At 39.2% G+C, this 13,652-nt stretch overlaps 1 protein-coding gene across 1 annotated transcript; it reads right to left on the bottom strand.

Annotated features, from left to right (window-relative positions):
* Window positions 1–11,066: 11,066 nt before the first annotated feature.
* LOC110107032 (intracellular protein transport protein USO1-like) lies at window positions 11,067–13,188 on the bottom strand. Its single transcript, XM_020837166.2, has 2 exons — window positions 13,004–13,188; window positions 11,067–12,245 (listed from the first exon to the last, which is right to left on the bottom strand). Exons 1-2 carry the CDS (start codon window positions 13,181–13,183, stop codon window positions 11,067–11,069), a joined length of 1,359 nt encoding a protein of 452 aa, XP_020692825.1. The 5' UTR covers window positions 13,184–13,188.
* Window positions 13,189–13,652: the final 464 nt, after the last annotated feature.

Below are 13,652 nucleotides of genomic sequence, written 5' to 3'. Positions count from 1 at the left end.
GATGATGTATTTGCACGATGCCCCTGCATATTGCAAATATATGCATGGTATGAATGTGTTGCTATGCATTTCGATGCATGGGGGGATGTTTTTTGCAACGATCAGCTACGTAAATGACCTATGTTGATAATTATGCTGTGTTTTGTTTTGGAATTTGTTGAAGTCTTCTATCCGCTTATATACATGTTGCACATACGATGACATTATTTAACAACACGTTGGGTTTCATTTCATCTTTTGCAAGCTATTGTTTTTTTCAATATTCAAGTTGTGGAGTTGTACTTCAACTTGTAAATGAGTTGCATGTCACATCAGGAGTCTTCCACATGTTGTTTGCAAGCAAGATGATTTATCTAACGTGACAACCTTGCACTGTAAATGTACTACCTTAGTTTACAAATGGCTCACGATTTTTACTGTGAATTCTCTGCTTTCTCTTACAAGTGAATTATAGTGTTTATATGCATAGTGTATTTTGCATGCTGAATGACACATTTGTATAATGCACCATGGTCGTTATGCAAGTGACTATTGCTGACAAATTGACAAGATTTCATCTTGGAATCTACAAACGCCTTCTGTTCACTTGTATGAGTGTTGTAGATTCAGTGGCATCATCTAACAGCGCATTGGGCCTCATTTCATCTCATGCAAACTGTTATTTTCTTCAATATTCAACCCGCAGAAGTATAATTCCACTTGCAAACACATTGTACGATGCATCAGGAACCTTTTACCTGTTGCTTGCAAGTGAGTTGATTTAACTGGTGTGGTAGCCTGGTGTCGCAAATTTACTGCCTCAATTTACCAGCGACCTGTAGTTTTTACTACTGATTCTTTGCTTTTACTTAAAAGAGGAAAAGATGCAATATAACATAAGTATTGATATATCATCAAAAATTTATCTTGATCGGTCACGAATCTCGAGGCAAAAATCAAGTTGGTGACTTCAAAAATTAAATCTGGGATCACCTAAACTCTGATGTTAGTAAACTTACAGTCGAACTGATCGTCTCGGAAATACGAACCCAACGACAACGAATTCAACTCGATCCGAGCCCAAATGAGTCCAAATCAAGGACCATAAGCACTATTGGAAAGTTCGTACCACAAATTGAGTTACCAAACAGTCTCTAAACTTGACAAGCTTATAGGAGAATCGAGCGGCTCGACGAGACAAATCCAACGAGCCCAAGATTACCGAATTCCAAAGTCATTAAGACCTTCAAATGTCTGATGAACGGTGCTTGATCAAGGGATTCAATATAAGCCGTCCATCCGGCCACTCCCTATTTTCCCCCGATCTCACACCTATTTACAAGCTATGTCACTCCAGAAAATCTATAAATAGACTCATCATTTCTCATGAGAGGGGGAATTAAGCAAGAAGCATGAAGAAGAAGAGGAGAAGAGAAGAATAGGAGGGAAGAGACTTCTCCTCCTCGAACACCGCCGGAGTTCCGCCCGAACTCCAAATGACGCTGGAATTCTGCCCGACTTCCACGGTACACCGAAATTCTGCCCCTTCCACGGGACACCAGAATTCTATCCGACGCTCAAGTGACGCCGAAATTTTGCCCAAGTAATGCCGGAGTTTCACCCAAACTTCAACTGACTCCGGAATTCTGCTCGACCTCCAAATGACGCCGGAATTTCGCCCGACCTCCAAGTGACGCTGGACTTCTACTGGTTAGCAGACTTTCACTGAACATCTATCAGAAGATGGATTTCTTTCCATTGTTGGACTTCTACCTGACGTCCTTTTGACCTTCGTCGTTAGACAACAGTCTTTCTGACCTCCTTCGCCATCCGACTACGGTCTTCCTGACTTACATTGCCCGTCGACTACAGTCTTTCCGACCTTCGTCGCCTGCCGACTACGGTCCTCCTGACTTACGTCGCCCGCCGACTACAGTCTTTCCGACCTCCGTCGCCCACCGACTACTGTCCTTCTGACTTACGTCGTCCACCGACTACAGTCTTTTCGACCTCCTTCACCCGACAACTACGGTCCTCCTGACTTATGTCGCCCGCTGACTACAGTCTTTCCGACCTCCGTCGCCCACCGACTACACTCCTTCTGACCCCCTGCCGCTGACTAGTCCCTGCTTACCGTCGTCCGTAGACTACAGCTTCTGACCACCGCACCAAACTAATGTCCCCCGACCAAACGAACACGTCAATCGGTCGATTCTTGTATCACATTTGTTAATGTACTCTATAAAATGTACATCAAGCTAAGGCCTTCTCCCAAGGAAGGGCTTCATTTGTAATCAACTGCAACACTAGTGGATTCATTCAAACTGGGCTAGACCCCGTGGTTTTTCCCTCTTTTCAGGGGTTTTCCACGTAAAAATATTGGTGTCTCCTATGAATACTACACACTCTCTTATCTGATTGCGTGCCGGATTTTCGTACAATGCTAAGACGTTAAACTTTATATTTTTTAATGTAATGTGTCGCCAGAGCGTGGTGCATTTTGCATATCAGATGATGCATTTGCCCGATGCCCATGCATATTGCAAATATATGCATGGTATTAATTGTGTTGTTATGCATTTCGATGCATGGGGGGATGTTTTTTGCAACGATCAGCTATGCAAATGACCTATGTTGATAATTATGCTGTGTTCTATTTTGGAATTTGGTGAAGTCTTCTATCCGCTTATATACATGTTGCAGATATGATGACATTATTTAACAACACATTGGGTTTCATTTCATCTTTTGCAAGCTTTTTTTTTTTTCAATATTCAGCTTGTGGAGTTGTACTTCAACTTGCAAATGAGCTGCATGTCACATCAAGATTCTTCCACATGTTGTTTGCAAGCTAGATGATTTATCTAACGTGACAACCTGGCATTGTAAATGTACTACCTTAGTTTACTAATGGCTCATGATTTTCACTATGAATTCTCTGCTTTCGCTTACAAGTGAATTATAGTGTTTATATGCATAGTGTATTTTGCATGTTGAATGACACATTTGTATAATGCACCATGGTCGTTATGCAAGTGATTATTGCTGACAAATTGACAAGATTTCATCTTGGAATCTTTAAACGCCTTCTGTTTGCTTGTATGAGTGTTGTAGATTCAGTGGCATCATCTAACAATGCATTGGGTCTCATTTCATCTCATGCAAATTGTTATTTTCTTCAATATTCAACCCACGGGAGTATAATTCCACTTGCAAACACATTTTACGATGCATCAGGAACCTTTTACCTGTTGCTTGTAAGTGAGTTGGCTTAACTGGTGTGGTAGCCTGGTGTCGCAAATTTACTGCCTCAATTTACCAGCGACCTGTAGTTTTTACTAATGATTCTTTGCTTTTGCTTAAAAGAGGAAAAGATGCAATATAACATAAGTATTGATATATCATCAAAAAATTATCTTGATCGGTCACGAATCTCGAGGAAAAAATCAAGTTGGAGACTTCAAAAATTAAATCCGGGATCACCTAAACTCTGATGTCAGTAAACTTACAGTTGAACTGATCGTCTCAGAAATACGAACCCAACGACACCAAATTCAACTCGATCCGAGGCCAAATGAGTCCAAATCATGGACCATAAGCACTATTGGAAAGTTCGTACCACAATTTGAGTTACCAAACAGTCTCTAAACTTGACGAGCTTATAGTTGAATCGAGCGGCTCGACGAGAAAAATCCAACGAGCCCAAGATTACCGAATTCCAAAGTCATTAAGACCTTTATATGTCTAATGAACGGTGCATGATCAAGGGATTCAATATAAGCCATCCATTCGGCCACTCCCTATTTGCACCCGATCTCACACCTATTTGCAAGCTATGCCACTCCAGGAAATTTATAAATAGACCAATCATTTCTCATGAGAGGGGGACCCAAGCAAGAAGCAAGAAAAAGAAGAGGAGAAGAGAAGAATAGGAGGGAAGAGACTCCTCCTCCTCGACCATCGCCAGAGTTCCGCCCGAACTCCAAATGACACTGGAATTCTGCCTAACTTCCACGGTACACCGAAATTCTGCCCGACTTCCACGGGACACCAGAATTCTGTCCGATGCTCAAGTGACGCCGAAATTTTGCCAAGTAATGCTGGAGTTTCACCCAAACTCCAAGTGACTCCGGAATTTTGCTTGACCTCCGAGTGACGCCAGAATTCTGCCCAACTTCCAAGTGACGCCAAACTTCTACCGGTTATCAGACTTTCACTGGACGTCTATCTGAAGATGGATTTCTTTCCATTGTTGGACTTCTAACTGACGTCCTTCTGACCTTCGTCGTTAGTCAACAGTCTTTCTGACCTCCGTCGCCAGCCGACTACGGTCTTCCTGACTTACGTCGCCCTCCGACTACAGTCTATCCGACCTCCATCGCCCGCCGACTACGGTCCTCCTGACTTACGTCGCCCGCCTACTACAGTCCTTCCGACCCCCGTCGCCCACCGACTACGGTCCTTCTGACTTACGTCGTCCACCGACTACAGTCTTTCCGACCTCCTTCGCCCGACGACTATGGTCCTCCTGACTTATGTCGCCCGCCGACTACAGTCTTTCCGACCTCCGTCACCCGCCTACTACGGTCCTTCTGACTTACGTCGCCCACCGACTACAATCCTTCCGACCTCCGTCGCCAGCTGACTATGGTCCTCTTGACTAACGTCGTCGCAGACAACAGTCTTTCTGACCACCGTCACCAGACTATGGTCCTCCCGACCAAACGAACACGTCAATGGTGATTCTTTGTATTCACGTCATGTAATGTACCCTATAAAATGTACATCAAGCTAAGGCCTTCTCCCAAGGAAGGGCCTCATCTGTAATCAACTGCAATACTAGTGGATTCATTCAAACTGGGCTAGGCCCCGTGTTTTTTCCCTCTTTTCAGGGATTTTCCACGTAAAAATATTGATGTCTTCTATGAATGCTACACACTCTCTTATCTGATTGCGTGCCGGATTTTCGTACAATGCTAAGACGTTAAACTTTATATTTTTCTACCGTCACGAATACTCCTGGACGCAACAAGTATAATCGATGTGAAGTGAGAATATGAGATGCCATTTCTAAGATGAATTGCCCATCTCCTTCACAATAATCTTTATTTGTTTTTGTTAATGTAAGAATATTGTAATGGCTTAGATCAATTATAATTCTTAAAGTGATGCCACTGTCTAGTTGTATAATTATGTAATTCTTGTTATTATGATGTGTTATTGCTGTTAGTTTACTCCATATTATTACTATAATATGTTGTGATTGTACTTTATTATATTAACCTCACCGTTTGCTCTGTTCAAGCTGTTGGAAATCATTTTATTGTATCCAACCTAGATGATCAATGCTCAAATCTTTGGGTTTTTTTTTTAATGCTCAAATCTTTGATTGAATCTTATTTAAACCTGTTAAAATATGTTCTTGTACGTATCTTACTAGAACATTATCAGAGCTTTTCGAACCTTGTTGAATTCATATTTGGACCTATCTTTGAATTTGATCGCATGATTCAAACATGATTCATACCTATTATTCAGGCCTCGCAACCGGATTAAAAAAATGGAAATAAGTCTTTTATAAATCAAACAATTTTTTCCTTCATACTTCTTTTGACCGAAAGAAATCTCTTTCTCTAGATTTTTTTGAGTTATTACATTCATTAAAGAAGTGATGATCAAATGGTTTTTACTCAGAAAACCTTTGAGTTTAGCTTTGGTTTTCTTAAATCATCGTGGTTTTAGTATGAATCTGAGGTTTCAATTGATTCATAGGGTCTCAACAAGAGAATTCCTATAAAAAAAAGATAGGGAAGAGAAGATTCAAGAGGCCTGTCAGGATTAACATAAAGTAAATTCAAAATTTTCATTTAAAGTTATACTGTAATGACCGACGAGCATGCATTTATCTATTTAATGGAAAATTGTCAGAAAGAATAATGGAATTACTAACTTTATATTTTGTAAAAATTATTTCTGTTTTCACATTTCTTTTACTCAGTTACCTTTCCCTTGACGATTTCTTGAGAAACGAAGAACAGAGAAAGAGAAGAAATAATGAAAACGAAAACGAAAACTAATTCTCAGTTAAACTTTAATTAGAACACAATATGACAATATATAGATACACAAACAAATGGCAGTTTGCGAAGTGGCAAGAAGGTACAAACGTAATATATAATAGCCCCCGTCAAATTGATGATAGTGGAGCAGTGATCAGTTTGCTGGACAAGGATTTGAAGCTTTGTATAGGTAGAATGTTGGTAAATATGCCAGCGATTTGGTCCTTGGTGCAAATGAGATGAACCGAGAGATGTTTGGTTTGAATACAATCACGGATAAAATGACAATCAACGTCAATGTGCTTTGAACGAGCATGATAAATAGGATTATTTGCTAATGTGATTGCGGAGGTATTATCGTAGTATATGGTAGTGGGTATTGTTTGTGGTATGTGAAAGTCTTCAAGAAGTCTACATAGCCAAATAACCTCGGATGCTTCGGCAGCAAGAGCTTGATATTCAGCTTCGGTAGAGAATCGAGCAACCGTAGTTTGCTTTTTAACTTGCCAAGATATGAGAGATTTGCCCAAAAAATTGTAATATCCTAAAATTGATTTGCAATCTTGAGAATTACTAGCCCAATCAGCATCTGCGAACCCTTGGAGTGTGAGATCATCTTTTTGAAGAGTTATGCCGGTGTTAGTTGTACCTCTTATATAACGAATTAGTCTCTTGAGAGTTTCGAAATGAAGATTAAGAGGTTTATGCATATGCTGACTAAGCTGTTGGACAACATACTGGATGTCAGGATGAGTTAAAGTTAGATATTGAAGTGACCTGATTAGATGACGGAATAGTTCAGGATTAGAGAAATCGTTGTTGGAAGTAGGTGTGAGCACGGTTTTGCATGAGGCGGGTGTGGAAACTGGTTTGGTGTTTGTCATCCCAGCTTTATCCAGAATACTTTGAGCACATTGTTGCTGATGTAGAAGGAATCCATAGGTAGTTGCAACACCTTAAATGCCAAGGAAATTTGCCAATGATCCGAGATTTCTCATTTGAAACCTTTTGTGTAAGTTTGCGAGTAGACAATTAATTTCTTTGGCCGAATTTCCTGTTAACAAAATATCATCAACGTAAATTAAAATATACATGCGAATGGAATCCTTTTTGTAAGTTAGTTACGAAGGGTCGGCGGCACTTATCTTGAATCCGAAACTTAGAAAATGATTTGAGAGAGTGGAGTACCATTCTCTAGGAGATTTTTTGAGATCATATAAGGCTTTATTCAATTTGCATACGTAGTTGGGATGAAGAGAATCGGTGAATCCTAGTGATTGTTGCATGTAAACCGCACCTGAAAGCTTACCGTGTAAGAATGCGTTTGAGACGTCAAGTTGATGTATTTCCTAGTTGTAGTGTAAGATAATAAGAATAAGCACACAAATATTTGGCATTTTGGCTACTGAACTGAAAGTCTTTGTGTAGTCAAGACAATGTTCTTGATTGAATCCTTTAGCCACAAGTCTAGCTTTGTATCTTGCAATAGTACCATCGGATCTGAGTTTGGTTCGAAATATTCATTTGCAACCCAATATGTTTTTGTCGGTTGAGTATGGAATAAGATCCCAAGTGGCTTGAGCTTGCAAAGCCTGAAATTCTTGAGACATGGCTGAACGCCAATGTTCATTTTTGACAGCTTGATTGTAGGTAGTGGGTTCAACGGTTTGTAGAATGCAAGAAAGATCAAATATATGTTTTGGTTTGGAGTGACCACTTTTGAGCCGTGTGACCATGGGATGAATTGAAGTTTGAGTTTTGCTGGTGATGCGAGGTTGTGAGGTATCAGGTAGTGTAGAGGATGTATCAGGAAGGGATAAAGGTAGGTACGGTTCAGAATTTTGGGAAGCAGTTTGAGGATTTTCCGAGGATATGGGTATGACAGTTTGTGCTTGATTATGGCGTAAAGGTGTAGATTTTGTAATGGACGTAGGTAAGGCTGTTGTGGGTATGAGAAGCAAAGGAGGTGTGCTGTTATTCATGATGATAGAAACATTAGAGCTAGAAGAAATATTAGAGAAGGGAAAAACAGCTTCGTTAAAAACAACGTGAGGAGAAGTGTAGACTTTATTGATAAGAGGATCTAAACAACGGTAACCTTTTTGAACTTGAGCATATCCAATAAATACGCAAGGATGGGACATAGAGACAATTTGCTGGAAGAGTACGGTTCGAGCCAGGGATAACAAAGACATCCAAAAACTTTGAGAAAGTTGTAATTTGGAGCTTTGTGATAAAGAATTTCATATGGAGATTTGTTGAAAGTATTTGGAGAAGGTAGACAGTTTATTAGATAGGTAGCAGTAAATAGAGTATCAACCCAAAAAGTGTGAGGAAGTGAGGCTTCGATAAGAAGAGATTGAATTGTTTCAGTTAAATGACGATGTTTGCGTTCGGCAACTCCATTTTATGGTGGAGAATACGGACATGTGAATTGATGAATAATTCCAATATTCTTGAGAAGAGAATTTAATTTGGCATTTATTAATTCACCACCACCGTCGGTGCGAAGAATGCGGATATCAGTTTGAAATTGACATTTGATCATCTTTTGGAATTAAAAAAATTTATTAAAAACTTCATATTTTTGAATTAAGGGATATACCCAAGTAAATTTTGAAAAATTGTCAATAAAAGAGACGTAATAGTGATATCCTTGAAAAGAATTAAATGGGGATAGAAGAATGCACCAGATCAAAAGGAGATGTACTAATAATTTGAGAAATATGAAATGGTTTTCTGTGGCTTTTAGCCATTTGACAAGCATTACACAGAGGGAGAGGATGGAATACAAATATCAGAAAAATGTTTTGCTAATGTAGACTGAGTGGAAGCTGAAGGATGGCCAAGTCGTCTATGCCATAGATTGGGAATGACTTGAACGGAGATGAGAGCGAGCTTGGACTTTGGAAGAATTGTGAGACTTTGCTAGGAGTGAGTACAATTTGTTAATACATGGACCCTTGAGAAGAACTTGGCGGGTCTTATAGTCCTTAATTTCATAACCATAAGAAGAGAAAGTAATCAGACAATTGTTGTCACGAGTTAGTTGATGAACAAATAGTAAGTTGAAAGATAAATTCGGAACAAGATTAAGATGATTTAATTGAAGACTACCTTGGGGAGTAGGTAGAATGCCTTTACCGGTATTTTGGATAGGTAGTTGGTGACCATTACCAAGAATTACTTGATTTTAGCCAGTGTATGGCTGTGAAGACTGAAAGTGAGTTGGATTGGATGTAAGATGTGTTGAAGCACCGCTATCAAGATACCATTCGGAGGATTGGGTTGGGGACGGTGAAGAGAAAAGAGCTGTGTTGGGTTGGTCAGCGGTATATTGATCATCATGCCGGTACCAGCATTTGAGTGCTGAATGATCGTATTTGTCACAAATTTGACAAGTGATCGGCAATTTGGAGGAGTTGGATCAACTGTTTGAGTTTGGATTGTTTGACTGAGATCGATTTGCATAGGACGTGCGACCTCGATTCTGATTCGATCGCCCACGACCCCAATCTCTACCGCGAGTTGCAGTTAAGGCCGTAGCATTTCCAGAAATTTGAAGGGATTGAAGTTCCTGAGTTGTCTCGTAAGCAAGGTTGATTTTTTCGCTACAAAGAAGCGTATAAAGATCGTCGATGCTTCGAGGTTGAAGATTGGTTCTGAATTACGGTCTTGAATGCTTGATAAGCCGGTGGAAGACCATCGAGCGTGTAGTGAATAACATCTTCGACTTCAAGCGGAGCACCTGCAGCAGCTAAAGAATCCACTTTAGTTTTGACTTCAAGCAAGTATTGAGTCATAGCATCAATCTTTCATTGATAGATAATGAAATTCGTGTTTCAATTGAATGATTCTCGATTGGGTGCTAGACTCAAGTCACCGATCAAGAACACCCCAAATTGTGCAGGTGGCGACGAAAAGCACATACGGGAGAATGGTGGGGGAGATGACTGAGTATAAAGCAGCAGAGAGATTTTGATCAAGTAAACGCCAACTGATGTAGTTAGGATAAGAAACAATTTGTCCTGTGTCGTTTGTCACTGTTCTTGGTGGAGCGATGAGCGATCCATCCAAGAACCCTTCGTAGCCGTTGGCTTGAAATTTTTGAACACTTGAGATCGCCATAGAGGATGATTGTCAGCGTTGAGTGGTTGTGCAACGACATTCTTGATGTTACTCATCAAAAATTTGAACGACGCAGGGATTGGATGCGTTGGGAGGAAGGAAGCTTGAGTGATGTTGCCAGTTTGATGGGAAGAGGAAGTTGCCGTAGAGGTCTCCATGAGACAAAAGACGGAAGGTAGAACGAGAAACGAAAAAGAAGGCGGAGAAGAGATCTTACCGCTCTGATACCATGATGATTTCTTGAGAAACGAAGAACAGAGGAAGAGAAGAAATAATGAAAACGAAAAGTAATTCTCAGTTAAACTTTAATTACAACACAATAGGACAATATATAGATACAAGGACAAATGTCAGTTTGCCAAGTGACAAGAAAGTACAAACGTAATATCTAATATCCCTTACCAGAACTTAATATGTTTTCAGAAACGTTAAAATATAATAAACATGTGGGAAACTTTGCGAGTAAATTGAAGTCTCACGAAGCTGAAGGAGTTTTATCGTGAATTCAGGCGTGTTGTTTTCTGATTTATACACAGAGGACGCAAAAGGAGGGTCAAAGCTCTGTAATTTATATTGCTGCAGAATTCAAAAACAAGCTTTCATATTATACATGGCTATATAAGAATTTTTTTTTTTTTTTAATTTAGAGGCAGTTTGGCTGCAGGTAGGATTTTGTAAATCCTGCAAAGGAAAGTAAAAAACTGCTATTTATCATAATGACTAAGCAAAGTTCATAGAATCTTTTGGCCAAATTTTTGCAAGCCTTCCCCAACTAAGCTCTAATTTCAGCTTTATAAGCATAGTACACAACTGCATTCTTTTTATTCTTTCACTTAGCGTTTGTCATCTTTAAGTCATTTAAGTTGCCTCCTTCACTTGTGTCAGAAGGAAATTGTTCTGTTAGTCTTCAAGATTCTCAGCGTTCTCAGACTGACCTTCAGATTCGGCTTGCTTCTCATCACCGGTCTTACTTTCTGTTGCACTTTCTTCCGAATTTTCCACAGTTTCTGACTGTCCTATGGATTTGGCTCCCTTACCTGCTTCATTCTGCATTGTTTCAGTGAAGCCATCTCCATCTTTTTGGGAGCTTTGACCTACTTCAGTTTCTTGAAGCTGAAGATCTTTTGAACTGCTAATTGGCCCTTCAGCTTTTGAGTTCTCATCATCTTGTTTCCTCTGATCTTCTTCTACTTTGTCGTTCTTATCTGTTACTTGCTTAATCCCTTCCATTTCTGTTTTGGAGCTGGAAAATTTTCTATCACTAGAATCAAAGTCAGTGGTGCTTTTATTATCAAATGAGAAATTTTTCATACCTTCTACATCTTGAGTTTTCTGTATCAAATCGTACTGACTCTGATTTGAAGAAGATCCAATTATATTTTCATATTTGGCAAAGCCTTTTACTGCATTTTCACTGTCATTTTTGGCTGCCAGTTCTGAACCTTCAGGAGACTTCAGTTGTCCGTTGATCTCTTCAACATTTGCATGGTCAACTCTTTCCATTCTAGCTGTTTCTTCAGTTTTTTTGGCATCGCCTTTACCTTCTTCTGTTCCATTCACTTCTTTAACACCCACAGTTTGATTTCCCTCAGCATAATTTAGCTTTTTTTCAGCTTCTTCTTGATTTCTACTGCCTAAATTTTCAGCTTTCAGGTCAACTTCATCCTTGTTTATCTGAAATTTAGACCATTCTCCTTTTCTCTCCTCACTAACAGTAAGGCTTCTTTGTAGAGATTTCTCATTTTGTGCTGTTGAATTCTCTACCAGTGATTGCTTTGTAAGACTTCTCTTCATTTCTTGAACTTCATCTTCCTTTTGCTTCAGGAGTGATGTCAGGTTGGCAATCTTAAGCTTCGTTAATATGAATTCCTCTACTTCATCTGTTAATTTATCAACCTGGATTTGTTTCTCCACTAAAGCTGCTTCCAGATCAGTCCTCATCTTCTTAAGTTGAGTTGCGATGTTCCGAGTATCTGCGAGCTTATCAGTAAGCTCCATCTTTTGGTTTCTCAAAGCAAATATCTTTGCTTTCATGTCATCTACTTTTCTCTTCATTTCTTTTGAGTTTTCTCTTTCTTTCTACTCACCAAGGAGGGTATTCAGTTAGCAAATCATGATTGAAAGAATGAAAAGAATATAATTACTCAGGTCACCTTGGTCTTCGTCTGTTAGTTGGATTAATTATTATGTGTATATGTCGAATGCCGTCCAGAGACCAATCAGAATGCGTCATGTCACCCCTACGCTCAGTACTGCGACTTGGTACGGCTAACGTGACGCATTCTAGTTGGTTTCCGGACCGCGTTCTGCGTCCGGTCTCCACACATAATAATTTCTCGTCAGTTGGGAGCTTTGACTATCGATTAAGAAGGTTTGAGATCGAGTTTTCCGTATGTGATGTGCGTGTAACTTTGTCTTAATTGGCCTAAATGTCCACCAACATGATTGTTGAATTGTTTGTAAAAACAAGAAAATAGCATTTGTTATGTGTAGCTGTAAATCAAAGCTGATTGTAATCTTCATGAGTATTATTAAAAATCAAATCCTCTCAATGATTTTATTTTCACTTATAAAATGAGTGAAAATAAATTTATCTTCCTCTAAATTATTTCCTTAGCAAATTTTTTATCATGATAAATTTCAAAATAATTATAATTGCTTTAAAATAAGTGCAAATCTATTTTGAATGAATCACATGTATTAGTCTTATTTAAGAGATCCATCCTAACTAAAATTGGTTGAGATTAAAAAAAAAATCTATTTTGATGAATTTGCATCGAATATGATAAAAGAAGGCTTAAATAGTTAGAAAAAATAATGAAAAGTTTATTCAGAACCTGCAAGAGGATTTGAAGGGTGGCAAGCTTCTGTTCTCTTTCCTGGATTAGGAGGCTAAGAACTCTGCCCTCCCTAAGCTGGTGAAGCACCACTGCGCACATAACTGCCATGCCAAGAGCAAGCAGCAGAAGCAAGCCATATGGCCTCTTCCTGTTGTTACTTCCTGCCATTTTTGCCATAGAGAATCTCTCTCTCTCTCTCTCTCTCTCTCTCTCTCTCTCTCTCTCTCTCTCTCTCTCTCTCTCCTTTAGATATAAGTGAAGAAAACATACAATGATGGGTTCAGAACAGAGAAAACTGGTTTACTCTTCCTTTGAGGAAGATATAAAATGTAGAATAGGAGAAATTATTATCTGAGAAAATCGGGTGCAAAATATCGTTCGGAGATCAATCAGAATGATCACTTTAGCAGTTTCGAGACGCATACCAAGCGACTGTACCGAATAAGAGGTGACGTGGCACATTCTATTTGATCTCAGGATGACGTTTGACATCCGCACAGAATAATTAATCGTAGAATAGGGATATTTAAAAGGAGAACTAGATCTAACTCTTTGAAGCGGTTTGGTCTCTGCTACTTGTATGCTTAATCAGTAAAATAAGAATAAAGACTTTTGATTGTATTTATTTAATATTAATTTTATTATA

The sequence above is a fragment of the Dendrobium catenatum genome, unplaced genomic scaffold (genome assembly GCF_001605985.2).
Source record: "Dendrobium catenatum unplaced genomic scaffold, ASM160598v2 fragScaff_scaffold_716, whole genome shotgun sequence".
NCBI lineage: Eukaryota > Viridiplantae > Streptophyta > Magnoliopsida > Asparagales > Orchidaceae > Dendrobium > Dendrobium catenatum.
Note: the sequence above shows the minus strand (reverse complement) of the source record. Positions and strands in the feature narration are given on the sequence as shown.